Below are 21,974 nucleotides of genomic sequence, written 5' to 3'. Positions count from 1 at the left end.
TTCTAACCTTTCCTTCAAGATATTTATGTAGGCAATGTCACACACCTACCTCATTTATCTAGAACATGAGGTTTCATAGTGGTGATTCTTTGTTCAATGTTTTAGGTGCCATTGAAGAATTATTGCCATAAGCAAACGAGTCACTGAGAGAAGTAAGTACTTACCAGTCACCTAGTTCACTTATAATAGTGCTATTCATTCTTTCATAGCAATTTTTGTTTTCGAATAACACTATACTTGTGAATATAAGGAAATTATTTGGCAACAATTACAGCAGCCAGTAAAAGACCGAATGAGACGAATTTATCAACTGTTATAGTATACTTCAATAATACTCTGTTTTGCTAGATGACCATGCATCTCACATAATATCAAAAGGTGTTTCTTTGGTGAACGAACCTATTTTGCAAGACTCAAATTCTCTCATTGAAGTTATACAAGCCGCAAACAGAGAAGACAAAAGGACAATAGGTTCTCAAGTTAATTCAATGAATCCTTGGTTGTATGGAAAGGACACCCCCTTTCATTTAACTTCCAAACAAGTACTGTCAACATTAAACAAAAACAATGGCATTGTTGATTGCCTTCAGTTGCCCTTCTAAAAATGTGCAAAAGGAAAAATAATTGTTTATGTAGGACTTGAATGCAAGTAATACAGATACTTTATAATGGCCCTGTGCTTCCAAGGATGGGAGTGATTTTCCTGGAAGGGTCCAAATTCTTCCATGTCAGTCTAGGGTTCTGGTTCTATTGTGGAATCATCACAGCTTGAAACATACATAACAAATTTTTGGCTTGTAGTATGATTCCCTACAAGTTCCACAAGTGAACAAATGGTTGGTCAAAGACCTCGAGTTCTTAAACTGATCTTTACCTACTATTCATCTCCCACTAAACTCCATATGCAGGAATCATGACATAAAAGCCGTAAGGAACTACTTTTTGTCTGTTTTGACTTTCAAAACAAGGGGAATCATCCTGAAAACTTCCAATACCCCAAACTCCCTTCTGAGAAAGTCCCATATCTCAAAGCCTTAATAAAACTCGTTATTTGCATCCCTAACAATCTTGCAGTGGAGTCCAATGATTATTCACCAAAACCAAACATGTGTACACCTATATGATATATGACAGAACATCAAAAACGAGAACTGTTATGATGCTAAATACAACAAGAATCTTTGTGTATTCACAGAGTCAGTTACAATCTCAAAGATGCTTAACTTGAGCCTTGTGAAAGTCTTCAGATAACATGCAAATGAGAGTAGCCCAGTTTCTGATATTTGTGCAGTCTTTAGATAGATTGCAAGGGAAATGTTCATTGATAACCATGTGTAGCTTATGTCACAGGACAGAAGGCGCCCCCAGCAAACAGAAGGTTTCTCCTTGAGAACTGCAGATAAGTCGGTAGCAGTTAAATAACATTGTGAAGTTACACATTCCTGAAACAACCAAATCCCGTCTTCCCCCATGCCTAGAGCTAGGAATGGAGATCAACAATAAAGGGGGGTAGGAAACAGAACTGTAATCACTCAAAGAACAAATGTGTACAAACTACATAAATAAAATGATTAATATCAACTGGCATATACTAACCTCGAGCGTATAAACAGGGGTTGACTTGGTTGGAAGAGTTTTCAAAAGCCTTAGCCTACGAACAGTATTCCTGCTTTATGATAAGTAAAGCAAAGGATTAGAACAAACAAATGATAAGTAACAAGCGCACTTGGAATTGCAACTACTCTTGGCATACAGAAACATCTAGTCCCGTACTTCTCTTCATTCCGGGACAACTTTGAGCTTGCATTCACATCCCAGATTCTCACTGTATTATCAGCTGAACCAGACGCAAGTATGGAACCCTCACAACTAAAAAGTAGTTGAAACTGTCAGAACTTGCCACGCGTCAAGGATCAGAGTTTCAGCAGCTGTGGGCAAAGTCGTATACCTGAAAGCAAGTGTCCAAACTGATCCTGTATGCCCCATCATGGGAGTTACACACAGTCCAGATCCCAAATCCCACATCATAATGGCTCCATCTTCATCACCAGAAGCCATATGGCGTCCATCTGGAGACATTGCCAGAGATGTTACCATCCCCCGATGACCTGTGAACAGTCGCATGCACTCTCCTGTTGAAACATCCCAAAGCCTGACAGTTTTGTCACTGGAGCCTGTTGCAATGTAGTTGCAATTGACATGCCATTGCACACACTTCACAAAAAGTGATCCAGGAATTGGTCAATGGATTGTGGAAGGCTGAAAAGAAATAACTAAAACGTTGCACAAGCCCAAACAGATTGTAACTGCTTCTACATTATTAATTGACCATTGACCAACACAACCACCCTGCTGCCAAATTGAAGCTCTCGTATTCCCCTATTGTACAGCAGTTCCGTGAGCTCCTAAATATGTGTAGTCTATAAATTCTAGGAACCTTGTATTCATATTTACCATGGGTCGTCTACAAACTCTAGGAATCTTGTATTCATATTTACTTTGGGTCCCCATATCTGTGTGATATCTAATTTAGGAAGCTTATATCCAATTCATCTATAATGTGGAAGGTCCCATATCTGTGTGATGTGTGTGATTCTCATTATAGAAGGTTCCATATCTGTGTGGTCTGTGTGATTCCAAGAGTGTTGTGTTCACTTGTAAGTGAATAGGTTACTTTGAAATGATAAATTGCTAGGTTGTCTATGGTTCATCATTTGAAATTCCAAAGTGGTGTTTTATGTTTCTTGCTTCACTTCTTACGTACTTACCTTTGAAATAAACCTTAAGAATACTCGCTTAGCTTTCTCAAATTATCACGCCTATTCCTTTGTTCAAATTATACTCAATCTATCATCATGTCATTCCTGTTTAATTTCCAACAATATGCTTGCCAACATTTTATATTTTGCAAGATGTTATTTTCCTGCACACAAGTTCACAAAGCCTGGTTCCTGACCCTGCAAGATGTTGAGTAATTTGCCAGTGCACAAGCTCATCAAGCCTGGTTATGTTGAAGGTTTGAACTGCTACCACAAGAAATCACACACAAATTAGGCAATGAGGAGCACGAGTTGGGCACTTGCTGTCTTGTTTTACAAACTCATCAAGATTTTCAATCTTCTTGAAACACAATCATGATGGTGCTGGACTGTTTTGGTGTTCAATATTGGAAAATGGAAACAATGAGAATAAAACAAGTGAGATTTTGGCTTCGCACCAGCCAGTGTATGGGACCTTTGGGCAACCTTTCAGGAGCAGCTACTTGAGGGGATCTGTTCTGGTGCTTTAGGAGAGCCCTAGTGTGGGCTCAGCTGATAGCAGATTCATAATAGCCAATTGGCACCATACACCACCATTCCAAAAGCTGTAGTAACTGAAAAGCCTACACAATACTTACTAACTAAGAATACTATAAATGAACTAACCACTCAATCCCTGTAGACTTTTTACCTTCTGATACCAGCAGACAAGTCATCATCGAGTGCATTTCACAAACAGCCTTAAAGTATCCTCTTCCTAAACATTGGCACAATATAACTCACATCAACATCTGAAAAATGTCCAGCCATAATACGTAGTGGCTGGATTCTGTCCATCGACCAGACTCTAGCCGTTCGATCGTGAGAGGCACTTGCAAAATAATGACCAACAGGACTGAACTGAAACAAAACCACCAGAAAGAAAGGCTTCTTTAACATCACAGCAAAATGTTTCTGAAACCGCAAGCCTTTCACTTCAGTACTTGTTACTGTATGAAAAAACAAATCAAGCATAAGAGTGGACTAACATCCACAGGTCTTTTAGAAAAAATAAAGCAGATATTACCAATCACAACTGTAGAGTCCGAGATTTGTTAGTCCTTTAAGTTACATGAGACAAACTTACAGTCCAGAGTACCGGAACTCAGAATTAGTACAGAAAAAGCAATAGCACCAAGAAAAGGTCTTAAGCATCAGAATACATAAGATTACAGTTTGACAATGGGATTTGATTTTACACTCTTGCAAACAGTTCACTAATTGCAATGTAAGAATCAGGAAAACAGACGTCTCAGAGTGAAAAACCATGATTTGACCATCCTCTTTGGCTTTTCCTCATAACTACTTGCTGGAAGTATGCAAATCGATATATAAGAGAGACAACTACTGATGAGAGCACACTACAACATAGGTGGTATAGCTTGCAAGAGGTGTGAATGATGTATAGATCAACTAGATCCAAAATCTTAGCTTGGGACTCTAACCCTAAATGGCAGTGCTGACCAAGGCTGCCTGTCTGCCAGACAACCTAACGGGTAGGGCGGTGGTGACAGAGACTAGTAGAAGCACCCAAATATGATGGAGCTATCAGTAAAGGTTGATAGATGGTGCTCATCGCAGAAATGGGGGCTTACCGTGGTACCCCTCAACACCTTGCAAAGATTATGTGCAAAAGCAAGACAAAATACAAGAAGAAGAATCAGAGCATGTTCAATAAAATAGTCACCCAGCTATAAATGTGTGATTACAAGAAAGCCAAAAACTTAAAATTGCTTTAGGGTGATATCGGTACTCTTCATAGGTATATGAGCACAAAAATCCCAAAAACAAACATAATCCTAGTAGGTTGACACCAACTCTTGTGGGGCAATTAAACAATGAATTGAGAGCTTTGTGTATGCATTACGATATACTGTGCATGGATGCACACATTGTATATTAATTAGAAACCTTGACCCCATTGGAAATCAAAACCCTAACCATAACAGCATAGTGTCACCGAGTATGATATGAACTATGACATATTATGATGTGATATATGCTGTACAATACCCAAAAAATTAAAATAAAATAAGGAGGGGCATACAGTGGTGACTCACTTGAATCTCATGTGAAAACGTAAGCATAATAACAAGTGTTACTGAAGCGAATTGATCTCATGCAACTAATGCACATGATAACTTACTAGCAATGAAAGAAAAAAGGGCATGTGTCTCATCAGTCTACTCATGTGTAAGCTAAGACAGCACAGGTTTCTCAAGATTTATCTATGCCAACCATTTGAGGAAGTAAGGAAGCTAACCACGTGCATGGAAAAGAAAGACTTCCATGGAGCTGCAATCATATGCATGTGAGACCTCCATTTTTATTCTCTATTTTTTACTTTTTTTTCACATTTCATTACGTTTTTATTTCAAGTCACTCAAACCTTGGACTTGGCTCTTCTAAGAAACAACTTTAGTTGTGTGATGTATTCATATGAACAGCTTGCATCATGTGCAAGCGGTAAGTACTTTATGGCTCTTATTCTTAAACAGAAGTTTACAAGTATGACAAACGCTTACAGGTCCTTTTAGCTCAAATTTACCCTTGGCTAGCCTCCCAGTCATAGAAGCAATACAGGCTCTCCCCCAAGCCTTACCATAAGAGCTAGCATCCCAAACCACCAACCCACATAAATATGGCTGTGGGGGTGGAGCTGCCTATCATCATGAGTCCAAGAATGTGCCACATGATAATGTATGTGAATGGGCCCTAGGGTCCTTTATAGAATCTAGCCACCTGTAGTTGCCAAGGTTTTTGAAATGGGAGCGTATGAAACGGATTCCATATGTTTCATACAAGTTTCTTCAAATGTTAAAAGCAGGTTTCATTCAAGAAGGAAAAAACACTATGGAACTATATATACATACAGAATAGGAGTCACATAACATAGCAACCTCATATCATGATTCTAATAAACATTCAACAGAACATATATTTACATGCATCATGGTACATTATCCATGATTAAAATTAACTTTATACATAGAAGAAGTGTAGATGAACAACTCAAACAAAATCCCTGCAATCCATGCCAATCATTAATGATAATAATTTTTCATACGATGAATGCTAATTACAAAAGATCACACACATCTTTTTGCATACGATTTTCTTGAAGTTTAAAATAGGCACTTCATATGTTATGACAAGACTTTCCTAACCATATGAGATGGGTTTCTTGATAACTGGGTAGCATCCAAGCCCTAATGTGCCCTAGGGCCTAAACACATTTAAACTACAAAATCCTTCAGCTAACCATAAAGTCCTCTAAGCACATTCACATTGCAAGACCCTCCTAGCTTTTAAGACGCATTCACACCTAGTGACACTTAGTGGCCAATGATGTGCGTACCCACCCATGACATCCAATGATGTAACACCTATGTTGACATCTCTAACATAACTCCAGAAGACCCTGATCTGAAAAAACAAATCACTCTCCTACAGAAAAGGCAACCTACATGGAGAATCTCCCCTACCATAGATGGGTCCTCTATCCAAGGGCGTGGCCAAGCTCTGATTTCAAATAATGGTTGAACAGAAGAGGTTGTTGCCCCATATACTCTCAACTATCATCCATACAAACTAGCAGGCCGAATGATATATGTCTCCAAGCTCTCATAACGGCATCTGAGCTAAAAACTCCTCCCTGCATCTCTGCCTTGATGTCTTGAAGAACATCAGACTGCCATAGTTGTCCAAATGTGGGAGTAATAGACTTTAACCTCCATAGCAGTAGGTTCTTCCAAGACTCCTCACCCGAAAGATGACACCTAACAATGAGCTTAACCAATAGGGCTCTGTCCTGACTATCTAGATCCATAATCCCCAAAACACCTCCAGATCCAGGCTGAATGATAACATCCCAAGCCACCTTCGTCCAACTGCAGCTCTGCAGTAATATCAATCCCCACATGGCATCCAAGATACCTCATAGCAGACCCACACAGTACCCAAGTCCTCATAGGGTCTCCAAATAGGCTGTCAGGTATCATACACCAAAATCCACATGACTTATGCCAATTAACAAGAGCACTTGAAGCTCCCCTGAAAATTCTCCATGGCTGCAAAAAAGGCTCCAAAAGTCACCTTTATGCCCTTTTAGATAAACAGTTGTGTCAATTGCAAACTCCATGCCAAAAAGCTCATCAAACTCTGGGATGGGCAATTTGATCCCTCGAATACTTAAAGATCTGTCTGTCAAGGGGGCACTCATAGCCTCTACTAGAAATATATATAAGAAGGGGGCAAGCAGACGACCCTATCTCACTGATCTCAGAATGTTGAGCCTCTCTCCTCTACCCCCATAGACAAGGACCTAGCTATGGGCATAGAAAGAGAGAGCTCAAAGTCCTCTAGCCAACTACCATGGCAAACATCTCCAATAGTTGTTTGAGAATAGTAACATTCATTCCTAGTCATAAACTAAGAGTCACCAGCATATGCTTTGCAGTAGAAATTATGGCCTACTTGATAGCTCAACATCAAGCAAAGTTCAAATTGCTAGTAGCAGTCAAATGATCCAAGCATGAAAGAAGAGGATGTGTAGAAAAGATGCATAGCCATTGCATATAGCAAATTACTCAAATAATTGCAGGCCATCTCATGGGCTTCGCATTGATGCCCTTTGATGCATGGGCTTCCTAGGTATTTAAACTGCCATTAAAATAGTTGTTACCTCTAGTGACACTAGAGTTAGGATTTCTTATGACAGTTGAGCCATCTTAGGGCTAGGTTTTTCTATAAAAGCACACTCCATGAGACCCTAGCACATAACATGTGGCATTACTTATTGTGGTTATTCGAGGGTTGTACTCTCATTCTTTCATTAATGCATCTCCTTTCATTTTGCAATTGAGTATCATTATGCATCAATCAATTCTGTCATTATGTTTCATTCTCTATGAATTAATCACATGATACTTCACATCTTGGGCAACAATTAATTCTGTCATTATGTTTCATTCTCTATGAATTAATCACATGATACTTCACATCTTGGGCAACAACAGGTACATCCTACTACACAGATGTAAATCTCTATACCAATACATACATTTTCATTGTTATTGTTAATTTGTCATTTAGGCATAAGATCATATGGAAGAAGATGCAAGTCATTGTGTAGATAAGATAAGATAAGATCTATTAACGTCTCTAAAAGGCCAAAATGGCCTATAAGACCATAACCAATACAATTGGTATCATCATCTCTCATCAGAGAAGAAGAGATAAAATTTATGTGTAGGTCTACATGGTAGATCGGAATGAGAAGTATGGAAAAACTGAAAAAGCTAGAAAAACTAAGTTTAAAAAGATTAAAAAGAGTGTAGAGTATCTCCCCCTCAATCTATGGAATCCACCGACTCTGCAAGCTACCTCCGACTGAGTCAATGTGCCAATATGCATCTGTAACGAGCAATCGTGATGCAAATGTAACGCATATGGGCATGCCTATATTGCCGAATAGATACTCTAGGGCACCGTGCTCTATGTAACGATGTAGCTTTGTCAACTGTGATGCCACCTAATGTCCTCGATGACGCCTATTAGTAGGAGATGTAGTGTTTGGGGTGGCAGCGACTGGGGGTTAGCTACACTGAAAAAGTCTTTTAACTGCTCTCTGGAGGGGTGGATGAGGCTGGGGTCGCCTCCTATCCCGTAACAATACTGCTCTATGCTGCTGGAGCTCCAATAAGGACTGAGACTCAAAGTAGGGCAGTCAAGGCTGTAATTGAACAGTGGTAGTCTATATGTACTCATGCCATGTAAATTCAACCACGTACTCATATGTGCATATCAACACTGTCTATTTCCCTTTGCTACAAGTTGTCTTGAAGACTCGAGAGCTAGTTTAGGATATCGGTCTTTAGCAAGCTGCCATATCCTCTGGAGGAAAGTAATTGCTTGAAATAATGCCTCAACTACCATGGGTGCACCGCCCAATTCTGCTCGGATGATCTCTTGTGGTACTGAGGCTTTTGCCCTTATCATACGTGCTATCATCATGACCAGTGATCTTCCATATGTTCCCAGCCATCATAATGTTGTCCTTCCAGTCTATCATAGTCCATAAGTGGCATCTGTCTAGTATGATAAAGGCTTGGGCCCCAAATGACTGCCCCATAGAGTAGTGTGGGCATTACTAAAGTGTCAAAAAGCCACAATTTGATACTAGGTTCTTGAAACTGTGTGTGCACATTGCGCTCTAGAGTACCCAAAGCTGCATATGCCCGTGCAAGCCTAGCCTCTGAAGTCTCCTTCCATGAAAATTGTGGCCCTTTGAAAGTAACCCCGAGGTATACATATTGTCTAACCATTTCCACAGGCTGACCGTCATACATAAAGTTATGCTCTTGAGCATGTCACCCAAGCTGCTGAGGTGTTAAAGACCATAATTTTAGTCTTTCCAAGATCCTTTATCTTCACACAACACATGGAATGCATCCAGATGTAATTGTAGTCCCTCATGTGAATTTGAGATAAGCACCATATTGTCTGCATATAACAAATTGGTATCAGTACCCCAGTCAAGCTAGTTCCCATACCACCCCATCTCTGTATGCAGTCAGAAATCTCGTCAATGTATAGTCCAAACAGCAAAGAAGAGAGGGGACAGCCTTGCTTTACACCAACCGTGCTAGACACTCAGTCTGTTGTGCCTCCAAACACTCATACTCTCCCTATCACACTTTCATACAATGCATAAATACACCACTGCATATCCTCTGGGACTCCAATGGCTCGCAACTTTTGCGTGAGTCTTGCATGTGGTATAGTATCAAAAGCCTTGCGGAAATCCACAAAACAACAATAGATTTTTTGCCACCATGATCTTCCCTCGTCAATCAAGGCCCTTAGCTTGAATATATGGTCTAGCGTATTTTATCCGTGGCAGAAGCCAGCTTATCCCCTGTAGAGTGTATTTTCTTTGTTTCAGCCCACCAACTCAACTCATGCTCCACAATAGAGGCATATATCTTTCATTCAACTTTATTTTGGTGACCCGTTCATAAAAAACTTGCATCAAAGTTATCAGTTGCCAATAGGGAGAGGTATTCACATGATGGCTTTAAGGAAATAGATTGACCAAACTCTCTTTGCATCATACAAGCATAAGATCAAAAAGCAATGCCTTACTAGTTAGAAGAGGTATTGTATCTTTAAGCAAAGCCCTAACAAATTCCACCATTAATTCACCCCACCCAAGTGATTTCCATCTTCCCATCAAGTGCAAATCCTCATCCAAATCAAGCATAGTAAAAGCATCTTCTAATGAGGAGGCATCCCGCTAAAATAAAAGGATGAACATGTTGCGCTAGAATCTGGCTTCCACCATTTCAGGTGTAATACAGGAAAGGGCAGCAAACATTTTAGCCAATTGTTGTTTGCAATATTGTTCTAACTCAAACACTTTGTGAGCATTGCCCAGTTTCAGCCCTCACTCTTCTAATAGTGGCTCTTGTCAGCCACTTTTATACTTTACGCTCATCATTTTGCATAGTAATGTGTTTCGCATGGACAAATGTCTATCGCTCAACAGCAGTTAATAGTCTAACTTGCACAGCTGCCATCAAGTATTTAAATGCCTAGCTTGTTGGACTTCCAACCCTTTTTGGTCCATGTACCAGCGAGCATAATAATAAATTGTTGTTTGCATGTACTCAATTATGTCCTGAACAAGTAGAGAGTAGCATCTTTGCAGATTAGTCTCATGCTTTGATAGATCAAAAAACAAGCCACCCCGAATGAGAATGATCCAAAACCAATTGAGTGTGTTCTATCTAAACTTTGCATACAAATAGATCAAATGCAGTAGATAACAACGATACAAGCTGCACATGCACATGCATGCATGCATGTGCACACACGATTAAACACTAGTAAGGACAGCATTATTGCCTAAATCATACTTCATAAGCTACCAAAGTTAACAAAAAAAACAATTAGCATTCAGCTTAGTTTATACAAAATATCAAAACCAAACACTTACTTGAACATCCCAAACTGGATAGTTGTGCCCTTTGTAACACACCAAATTTGTAGCCAGAGGCAGGCTCCACAAACGAACTATGACAATAAAAATGAATTTGAAATATGATCTATAGTATACTTGGATTCAACAAAATAGAGATTCCTACCACATAACAAGCTCGTTTTAGCTACAGCAAGTTTCTGTTAAAATAAGGCACTTACTGATAGATAGAAATGTGAAACAATACAATACAAGAGACTCAAAAGATCTTGATTCTTGGAATCTATTTCAAGCTACAGAAGTACCATCTTAAAGAAACAGAGAACTATTGACCGCCCCTTCCAAAAAGTCCATTGGTTCAAAGATTGTTTTTGATTCCACAACTTATTAGTCTTTGACTCAAACACACAAAGTCACAGTTGTTGAGACCATGACTACTTGTCAAAAGGAAATCACTGCCTGATTGTGGTTCCAGTCCCCCCATGAAGCTTCATCAAAGAGAATAGTTGTCACTCAATAATACTACCAATAATAAAATTTCTTTACACAGGAGCCCCTAAACCACTAGACAAGGGTGCAACTTCTCAACATCCTGGACACCGGAAGGGATGCAACAACAATGAAGCCATAGTGGGAATTCTACCATTACAACATTATTGGGCCATATCCCAAGGGTCCTTACGGCATGAAACCTCACCACACAGATCCATAGAACAAGAACAGGTGAGTAAAGGTCATGTTCTGTGGACAACACAGGCATTGAACAGAAACAATGAACAGGCCTTCTTGGTCCACAAGCATGAGATACAAACAAAAGTAAATTGGGATATTGAGAAGCCCTGAGTGTATTGCAGAGTCCTCCTCCCAAGGTGAGAATAGCACTTCTGAACACTTCAACAGTCTACTAACAATCACAAACCTGAGTCTAGGAGAGTAAAACTCTTCAATGTGGGAACACACTGGGAGAATGGTCACCCCTCACCTTGCAACACTCTTATTACTCCCTTTACTTGTATTGATACCCCATGTGCCTTTTGCACACAGAAATAGGACTTCATTGGGAGTCAATTTCTCTACACCAGTTCTTTATGGTGAGAGATGTTGATGCTAGACCCACACGAGGGTCCAGGGTCCACATTGCCCCAAAGAGACAGTGTGCCCCAATCCCCTATGAGGTTCAACTCTTCAATAGAGGAACACATTGGGAGAATGGTCGCTCCTCAGATAAATGGCACTCGTATTGCTCCTTTGTCTTGTCTTGATACCCTACAGGCAACACAGAGAGGGACCTCATTGGGAATCGCTCTCTCTGAACCAGTTCTCCATGATGAGAGAGGTTCACACCAGGCTCGCACAAGGGTCCATGGTCCTCATTGCCCCAAATTTTGAGACGGTGTCTCCCAATCCAATATTAGAAGCCAAAGAATTACTGATGACTGCATTGAGAATTCTTCCATCCTACAAGCGTGCATATGTGCATCTGTGCACATAATGAAACCTAGGCCAAACATAAGGCAGATGTCTGATTTGTTTGCTCCAATGCAACATCTAAGAGGAGCTGATTGGGAGATTCTATTGTCCTCTCTAATTAAGTGGAAAGAGCTGTGCTTTGCAGTTAAACAAAGACAAAGCAAGGCCTAACAAGTCTTCAACGTTTTTTACTCTCTCTCGTTTTGTGTGCTGTGGGACAACTCTAATTATGCTATGTTTCTGTGTAACTATCATAGACATTTTTAAAATGATGAAGCCAACTGTGACTAGTACCGGGAAAGTCTTATAGAGCAAGTGTCAAGTCATTATAAAGTAACTCGGCAGAGTACAAAGAACAATAGCAATCAAGGTGACACCGTGCTGGAGCCCACTGCAGGCTTTTCCATTCAACTCATCTACAGGAGAAATGGATACAAGCTAGTTGTGAGGTTTCATTTGTAGTGGCCTTTGAGATAGGTTTTCTTACAAAAAAGATTTCTTCTTATTAAGGGCCTGCACATCTACTTAGTCTGTGCAATCATACTCTGATCATTGATCTGTAGAGACAATCTGTATAGTTACGAAACTCCACATTTCTGCCATTCCAGTTCTGTGCCTGTCATCCCTATAGTCAGTGGATACTCCCCCAAACTCCAAACTTTTCCCTTCCTGTTTCTGTCCCATTCATGTTCCTCTTTCGGTTTCCCATTTCACATAACTATTAATAGCATTTCCTTATAAGGTATCTTAGAAGTTAGAAGGTTTGTTCAGTTTTTTCTTTTCCATAAATCAAGAAACTCACCAGTGCAATCATTCGAGGCAGACAATATATAGTTTCCATCTGGACTAAAATTGGCAGCATAGACAGGTCCAGCATGGCCCTGTAAATGTGTATATAAAGGTTTTCCACTATCCTCTGCTGTCTCTTTAATCTCCGTATTGGTATTCACAGCACCATTGGCTAACGCTGCACAAAACTCAAGTAACCAGGAGTCAGTGACCAGTATTGCAATTCTTCCTTTGAAAAAAATAGTTTGTATCCTGTCCCTAGTCTTTTACTTGAAAAAGAACTTCTATACCACTATGTCAGGTAAAACGTCACACTGGTAAATCTTGAAGTAAAAGAATTAGTGTGTGATCACCTAAACTGTGTTCTCTTGCTATCACTAGTTCATTGTATGAAGAATATTGAGGCCTTTGTTTAATGTCACCTCCAGTCAAGCACAACCTTTCCAAAGGAAGAAAAACAATCGATTTTTCCACCTCTTTGAAACCAGTGTTTGTTTTTGAACAATGAAGAGACCACATAATGGTTCATTCAAGCAAAAGGATTTAACAGTAGCAAGCCAGTACTCAGGACATGCACCTTCAAAACCTCTACAAGTTGCAATCTTGCCACTCCAGTCAGTTAGGATAACTATCAGACATCAGACCTAGACTACAGAAGATGCCAGACCACATTCAACTTAATGCAAACATAAGGAGCTAAAATTCCATGCAGTATGAACAGGACCCTGGCAAACCTTCCATCCCACCTCAGCCAATCAAGTTAAGTAACTTTGCTGCAGCCTGAATTCCCATGACAAGCTCACACTTTTGCACCCAAAAAGAAGTGTTATTTTCTAATACCAGTATCATTTGAAGATTGCTGTAATCCCAGCTTTGCCATATCCCAAACCTGCTGATCGCATTCTTAAGTTCAAAAACTATTCCAAAAACTGCTTCACTGAAGAAAAAGGAAAAAACAACCTGAAGCCAACAGATAAAGACTCGTGCATTACCTTCAGAGATGAATCCGCAAAACCTCCCACCACCATTGCACCATCAACAGATATCGATGCACAGTTCAAGCTGACAGCATTGCACGCCACAAATAAAACCAGAAAGCACAAAGAGTGAGAAGCATGTTTAAAAAACCTGTGTGAGTGTTCATGCAGAGACATGCAATTAATTGCGCTGGTTGATCATGCCTTTAAGCATTCAGGTCTGAATCATTCTCTAGAACAGTGACTGGAGGATGGAGATTCAGTGCCTCCAGCTTTGCTACCCTTCATTGAAGGTAGACTCCTATGCAAAATGAGGACAGGGTCTTGCTACCACTCCTTTGAAGTTGCTCAGAGCTTGCGCCACCAAGAGGTGTGGACTCAGGATATTTCTCATCTCAAACTTCTAATCAAGCTAGTTAAGCTCGAGGTCTGATGGTCTAGACCACAGTGCACACAGAAACACTTAACAATGCAGATGTAAGTACATCATCAGTAGACTGACAACTAGAAAGGAGCTCTACTTGGACGGCACAAGTCATCCTTCAACTGCACTTAGTATATTGGCAGTTTTAAACTGCACTTGACGACCTTGTAAAATCGAACGCCACTAAACTGCTGCTGATATGGTATAAATCATTCTATAAAGAAAGCACATGAGTGAACACATCCACACAAACACCCATGCACCAATGCATGCATACATTCTCACACACATCCCCTACACATAGGAAGATGCATGCCCATAAAAGCATAACCCAAAAACTAACCTGCTGTGGGTATTTATGAAGGTGTAAAAGCTAACAGATGGCAAAGCAGTATTACTTAAACGTGCCCTATTTTTCAGATCTTCCAGAGCCTGTCGCTCTGTTTCTTCAGATCTGCAAAAGAAAGAACAGCCTTCCATCATTACAATTTTGCAACATGGATCCTCAAAACAAAAGTACTGTAACATGAATGGCTACTGAGAGCTGGGGCACTAAGATGTCATACATACATAGAAGGCATTGCAAGCTCAGATTTGACGCGAGGAACATTCGATACAGTTGTAGTTTCGGTTTTGAGAGACTTGCCCACAGTTCCAGTTGCTTTGTCCTTCTTCAGCTTCTTACTTTTCACAGGTTCCCCACTCTTTTTCTGCAAAAGATGTTGCATAAGTATGGATGAATGATAGCTTAAGGATTAAATTCCCAAATGCCCAAAAATACTTGCTTTTGTATCCTCAGCATCGCCTTCTTTAGCTTCTGTATCAGCCCTTTCAGCTTCAGATGCCAACTCTTTCTCGAGCTTCTCCTCCAATGAATCCTCTGACATCTGAAACATTCTAATGTCATGATCATACCAAAATCAAAAACAGCCCACAATTATACAAAGCAAAATGACTAGCAGCATTCAGCTCGATGATGCTAAGGCAGCAATAACAAGCTCCTCCATTAGTTACACATCAGTATTGTTCTGTATAATATACTACAAACCTCATGCACACTTCCACCCCCTCTTGTATTATTGTGCATGCTATGGCCAATAATACATCTCTCTATGAACTCAGGAAGGAAAAACAGGAACATAAGAGGGCATGGGTTACCATTTCTAAGATATGTCGAGACAACTACTGTTGAGCTAAAATATGCATTATGTGCTGATTAGCCTCTTAAACAGCCCCAAAACACACTAAAAATGCTCTTTTAGAGTAAAACCCTAAAACGGGGAGGGGTTCAAGAGAGTTCAGAGGAAACCCTAAAACGGGGAGCGGTTTGAGAGAGTTTAGTGGAAACCCTAATTTTCGGGGCGCCCTTCCACATCTATAAATAGACAGGCTGCCCCCATTCAACTTTCATCCTTGTTTGCAGGTTACACCAGCCCACATACCCTCTGCTGCTGTTGGCGCCCAATTTCCAACCTGCAGCCCGCCTCCATCTGCTGTCCAACCATCATCAACTGCAGCCACATTATCTTCAGCCTGTCCATTGCTGTAGGCGACAGCTCTCAGCTGCTGACGACTGCTCCAAACTGCCCCAGACTGCTGTTCAGCCTGCTGTCCATCATCTCTAGGGTCAGCCAGCCTACGTTTTCAGCATTGCAGGACCTGACACTCTTAGACATTGTTTCAGCATGCTATTTACAGCAGACTGTGCATAGTTTCCAGCCTCCGATCGGTGGTACACTGCTGCATTTACCAGTTTCCAGCCTCCAGACTGCTGCGTTTTGGTGACCAGCCTGCTGCCATTCACTACTCAGCACTCCTACACTCCAACTAGTGGTCACAAACTTGGGATCTGTCTTCGATGGATGTCACACTCCGACATTGCTCTGCCCTTGAGCACACTGTACACTCTTACATTCATTTACAGCATTCATTCACTTCAGAGTTGTGTTCTCTCTCTCCCTTCTTCTGTTTGTGTTTGAGTTTTGAGTTTTGCGTTTAGGGTTTGAGTTTTTCCCTCTATGTCTGTGTTTGTCTCTTTGTGTTTCTGTCGTGGTCATACACTCTGTGTGTCCTCAGTGCAAACCCTAGCAGTTTCCTTCACATGGTATCAGAGCCGGTGCTCTTGTAAAGAGTATTCTGCGGATATTGTGGAGAGCTAGTCTTTGTGCGAGGCACACAATACGACTCGTAACCAAATCACAATGTCCCAGACACTTCTTCTCCAGTTCCTATGATGTCTTATCAGGCTTCTCCATCATTGGAGGCCCTGAGACAGCATTTGGACTCGGTGAGAAGGACGACACTCTACCTTCACCAGATTTCACTAACATGACAAAGGAGGACTTTGAGGAATACTATCGCAACAAGTATGGTGATGTTTACACCCCTCCTACCAGTTTTGATACCATATCCAGACCGATTGGTGAGGCTGGCCACCTCTCCGATCAAGGAGGACATGCGGCATTCAGAACGTCTGGCAATCCATCTTCATCATCTCAGCCAGGTCCAATGTCAGATTTGTACAGTTCTTTTGTTTTGCATAAATCAATACCCTCGCCTGTTTCTTTTTTTGAGGTACAGGATCCGGATGGCTTTGCGTATGTGAACTTCAATAGAGGGGGCTCACGCAGTAGACGAAATTCAGGTACATCTACAGCTTCTATTTCATTTGAGCATATCACACACAGTTCTCACTTTCCTCCCATCCCACCCTCCTCTATATCACACCTCTCATCATCTTTCCAAAACCTTGGATTACACTCCACATCTGCATCACACACCCTAGGGGTTGGATCTTCCATCTCCGCTCCTAGCACCTTTTCCTTCTCCACCCCATTCTCTACCTCTTTGCATCATGGTACTTTGTTAGGGGGAATGCCACCCTTTAACACAGTGCCTCTCACCTTTCAGCACATGAGCACACCCATACCTCTTGGGATGACTATGATAGGCATCCCCCTCACTATCCCCAGCTTCACATCTCCCATGACCACTCATATGCAGGGGTTTCCATCCTCAGCTTATGGTGCGTCTTCACACTCTCCTTGGGTTACACCTATACAAGGATTCCCATCTTCTGCTCACCGTGTTCCCGTTCCACCTCCTTGGGTTCCTCATGTGGCTACCATGCCCATGTCTAGTCAACCCATCCCTACCTATGGATCCACCTTGCACACTACATGCATGCCTGGTGGGCACTCTGGGGCCCATTCCCAAGTATACTCCACTCCCCCATCCTACCCATACTACACTTTTTCACACTATCCATCTCCGAGCACTACCACTCCTATTGCAACGGCCAAGAATGCCTTCACGGATAAGACACGTTTTAACAGGTCAAATTTTACCACTTGGTCTAATTTCATGCAACAAGTGCTTGAGTCTCAGGGTCTTTGGGACCTCGTCATTGGTCTAGAGCCTCTGCCAGACCCTTGACTAGCTCACCCTGATTACATCCGTCAATGGAGAGCCCGCAATGCCACAGCCAATGTTGAGCTGATCTAGGATTGCTTCCCGAGTTTCACTCTCAGTTGCAGCACTTCCCGCTCGTGTCAAAGCGTTGGAGTCACCTTCTCGACCACTATGCGGCTCGTGATGGTACTCAGCGCATCAATCTCGACTTTGAGCTTCAAGAGTTCTCTATTAAGAAAGGGGATGATCTGAAAGTCAAGCTGGCTGAATATAGGCGGTTATTTGCCGAGTTCGCCACTACTACCTCTACAAAGTCAGATGACGATCATGTTACATTCTTCTCGAATAAGTTGCACGACAAGTACTTCAATTTCATTCAACACATCATCTCCAAACCTAGATTGCCAACCTTCTATGAGTTTGAGTGCCAGTTCTTGTGTTACGCGAGGCTGTATGATCAAGTCCACAAAAAATCCTCATCACAACCTTATTCAAAACAGAGGGGGTTGGTTGCCTCTTCTTTGGAAGGAACAACCAATAGTGGCAAGAACTCGCTAGATGCGAAGGCAAGCCAATCAAAGGGTGACTTCTCTTCCTCAGATGGAACCAAAGAATCTAGACCTATCTGGCAACAACTCCCTAAGAAAAACCGGCTTTACACACATTGCTAGAGAGCAGGCCATGTGAACAAGAAGTGTCGCTCCAAGGCCCAAGGTCTTCCACCTAAAAAGTCTCAGCAGGCCACCACGACTGCACAGACCAATGGGGCTACGCTCTCCGCTCTTGCTTCATCTGCTCCTTCAGCACCCGTTGTTACTGCTGCTGGACATGTGGCTCGAGTACAGCCTCAGCAGCCCATCTCTTTCACTACCCTTGAGAGACTGGCCAATTGGTCTGCAGGTTCCGATCCCGTTGCACTTCATGCATCCATCTCACCTTCCTCTCCACCTCATCAGGCGTTCCCTTGGTAGAGCCCTGCTACTGGACATACGCGATGGTAGCCACCTTCTTCGACTCGCATGCCTCTAGGTCCTTTCGAATACCCTAGGTCAGTCTAGCATTCATTTTTCACCCTCTTAGAGTTGGCCAGGCCCATAGGATTCATTATCCTTTTTGTCTTCCGCTGCATTTCCTCACACACACAAACATTCATTGCATTTATTTTGAGTTAGATTTTCTTTATGTTCTCTTTTGCTTTGGAGTATCTCACCACTAACCTCTGTGTTTGCATATTCTCATCTCTTTTGCAAGGTTTTGTCTTTCAGTGTAGGGCTAACTTGCAATTTTCTTTGGTCCTCCCTGAGCTAGAGACGTGGGGATGCGCACCGTTCCTTTCATGGTTTCATCATCCTAGGAGTGCTTGCTCTTCTTCCAGCATGGCGGTTTTCCCTCCCAAGGCGGATCGTGCAGCATCTCTCTCGATGCTATCATGGCGATGACTTCTACCTTGCTTTTCTAGCGGAGTGCTTCATTCACTTCATCTTCTTTCATTCCTTATGGTTCTCGGCACCATATGAAGACCGACATTAGGCTCCTCTTCCTTCTTCAGCATCTATATCCAAGCTGAGAGGGGGTTCCTACCCTTGTTGAGAGGGGGTTCCTGCCCTTGGTATTCTACAAGCTTCAGCACTTTGTCTTCGACATCGGCTTTTTCCCCCTATTGTACCTTACCCTTTGCATTGCATGATTACATCATCCTTGTACTAGGGCGCTTGGACAAGTGAACAATTTCCCCACGAGGGACACTGTCCACGTGGCACCTGCTACATAAGCATTCTTTTCGCATATAGCATACTTTGCATCTCATTGTGCAGAGCACCACTTGCGCGGATCCTAAGCTATTTCCACCGACGGCTGTTCTTACCACACCACCATCCTTCTTCATCACATGGATACCTCATCACCTATTTTTCCTTGTCATCGACACTCTGAGTGGATGGGTTAGCTTGTGTTGTTTTGTGATGTGTACCCTCCCTACTCCTATCTTCTAGGTCACTTTTACTCAATCGGCCACATCCCATCAAATTTACTTCACTTATTCAAAAAAAATGAAATAAAATCCATGTAGTTCCATCCGCCTTTGTAGGGCTTGGTAGGCCACTAGGCAGGCGACGTGCACCCTTTGTTCGATGCCCTATCCTCTCTGGGGTGTGAAACCAGCCTATCTTCTCGAATAGGGTGGTTTAATCTGATTAAGCACTTAATTACAGCAATCAGCAAATAAACATTAACTAAAATGCTCACTTTACCTTAATAAACTTGGACAGTAGACACCCTGTTGGCCCCAAAACTGGCGCCCCTTTTGGTATTTCTTTAATTTTAATTGCTAATGGATAAATTACAAGCTGAGATTTCACGATCTCCTTGGCTGATTCAAAAGCTATGCTGACGAGCCCTCCTCTTCTACCGCCGCCTCTCTTGAGGTGGAAGAGAAAACCTGCTACCCCCTGTCCTGTTGTGGTGCACAATCAGTCGTCGTCGCCTCTCGGAGCCAAATCTGATCACCTCCTCTCCCTCCACCAAGCTCAGAATGGCTGCAATTCAGCTTCCACCACCCTCCAACAACCTTCTCCCTAGTTGCATGGGAAAGTTTTGCCAAGTGGCAGTCTTCCTAATGTATTTTCAGCCATTAAATTAATTTTTCAGAATTAATTAATTCTGAAAATTAATTTCAGCCATTCTGACCCTGCCCAAAATTAAATATGCCCATCTGTAATGAAATTGGCTAGGCCATTTGCAACTTGGAGTGGTTCCCAACCTCTGTTGACCCTTAAACTAGCACTAATTAATTAATTAATGCTAGTCCCTAGTATCACCATTGACACTTAATGGCCAAACAATTGTCCTAGGGTCCAACCTAGCACCAACTGACCACCAAAACCCAGTTGGCATAACTTAACACAACTTTGGTCTTTAACACCCACTGCATCCTCGGGGTCCTTGGTCTGTTCCCATGAAATAACTGCCATGTGCATCACAAGTGCTAAATAACCTTGCACATTTGATTAATAACTTAATCAAATGTTAGTAGCAAGATTAAAGCATCTCAAAATTTCACATCCCCGTGACAGGGTGACTACTTGGATTCCCTTGGTAAGATAACCATCGCCTCTGTAGTCTTGGTAGGCCACTAGATAGCCGACGTGCACCCTTTGTCCGATGCCTTAGCTGCTTTGGGGTGGGATGCCTTGGGGTACATAAACATCACAATGGTTGGCCTAACCTTTAAACTCAGTTTTGGGCCTGAAAGGGGATATTGAGCTAAAATATGCATTACTAGCTGCTTAGCCTTTTAAACAGCCCCAAAACATACTAAAAATGCTCTTTTAGAGTAAAGAGAGTTCAATGGAAACCCTAACACGGGGAGCGGTTCGAGAGAGTTTAGTAGAAACCCTAATTTTTGGGGCGCCCTTCCACATCTATAAATAGACAGGCTGCCCCCATTCAACTATCATCCTTGTTTGCAGGTTATAACAGCCCACACACCCTCTGCTGCTGTTGGCGCCCAGTTTCTAGCCTGCACCCCGCCTCCATTTGCTGTCCAACCATCATCGAATGCAGCCACATTATCTTCAGCCTGTCCATTGTTGTAGGCGACAACTCTCAATTGCTGGCAACTACTCCAGACTATCCCAGACTGCCGTTCAGCCTGCTGTCCATCATCTCCAGGGTCAGCCAGCCTGCGTTTTCAGCATTGCAGGCCCTAACACTCTCAACCACTGTTTCAGCCTGCTGTTTGCTGTTTACAGCAGATTGTGCATAGTTTCCAACCTCCGATCAGTGGGACACTGCTGCGTTTACCAGTTTCCAGCCTCCAGACAGTTGCGTTTTGGTGACCAGCCTGCTGTCATTCACTATTCAGCACTCCTACACTCCGACTGGTCATTGGTGGTCACAGACTTGGGATCTATCTTTGGTGGGCGTCACACTCCGACATTGCTCTACCCTTGAGCACACTATACACTCTTACATTCATTTACGGCATTCATTCACTTCAAAGTTGTGTTCTCTCTCTCCCTTCTGCTGTTTGTGTTTGAGTTTTGAGTTTTGCGTTTAGGGTTTGAGTTTTTGAGTTTTGCATTTAGGGTTTGAGTTTTTCCCTCTGTGTGTCTGTCTGTCTCTTT

General features: G+C 42.0%; 1 protein-coding gene across 2 annotated transcripts in view; it reads right to left on the bottom strand.

The window, feature by feature from the left end:
* Nucleotides 1-1,068: 1,068 nt before the first annotated feature.
* Nucleotides 1,069-21,974, bottom strand: part of TAF5 (TBP-associated factor 5) — a 111,943-nt gene continuing 91,037 nt past the window's right edge. For both annotated transcript variants that reach the window (XM_087668596.1, XM_087668597.1), the window contains 12 exons: nucleotides 15,225-15,326; nucleotides 15,010-15,149; nucleotides 14,783-14,893; nucleotides 14,031-14,100; nucleotides 13,879-13,927; nucleotides 13,052-13,216; nucleotides 10,798-10,874; nucleotides 3,543-3,659; nucleotides 1,949-2,214; nucleotides 1,774-1,869; nucleotides 1,597-1,666; nucleotides 1,069-1,393 (listed from right to left, as the gene is read on the bottom strand). In XM_087668596.1, the coding sequence (XP_087524722.1) occupies nucleotides 1,340-1,393; nucleotides 1,597-1,666; nucleotides 1,774-1,869; nucleotides 1,949-2,214; nucleotides 3,543-3,659; nucleotides 10,798-10,874; nucleotides 13,052-13,216; nucleotides 13,879-13,927; nucleotides 14,031-14,100; nucleotides 14,783-14,893; nucleotides 15,010-15,149; nucleotides 15,225-15,326 (1,317 nt within the window). In that variant the 3' untranslated portion in view covers nucleotides 1,069-1,339. The remainder of the gene's footprint in view (nucleotides 1,394-1,596; nucleotides 1,667-1,773; nucleotides 1,870-1,948; nucleotides 2,215-3,542; nucleotides 3,660-10,797; nucleotides 10,875-13,051; nucleotides 13,217-13,878; nucleotides 13,928-14,030; nucleotides 14,101-14,782; nucleotides 14,894-15,009; nucleotides 15,150-15,224; nucleotides 15,327-21,974) is intronic.

Source organism: Lygodium microphyllum, chromosome 26, assembly GCF_053477565.2.
Source record: "Lygodium microphyllum isolate KBCC chromosome 26, Lygodium_microphyllum_v1.1.10, whole genome shotgun sequence".
Lineage (NCBI taxonomy): Eukaryota > Viridiplantae > Streptophyta > Polypodiopsida > Schizaeales > Lygodiaceae > Lygodium > Lygodium microphyllum.
Note: the sequence above shows the minus strand (reverse complement) of the source record. Positions and strands in the feature narration are given on the sequence as shown.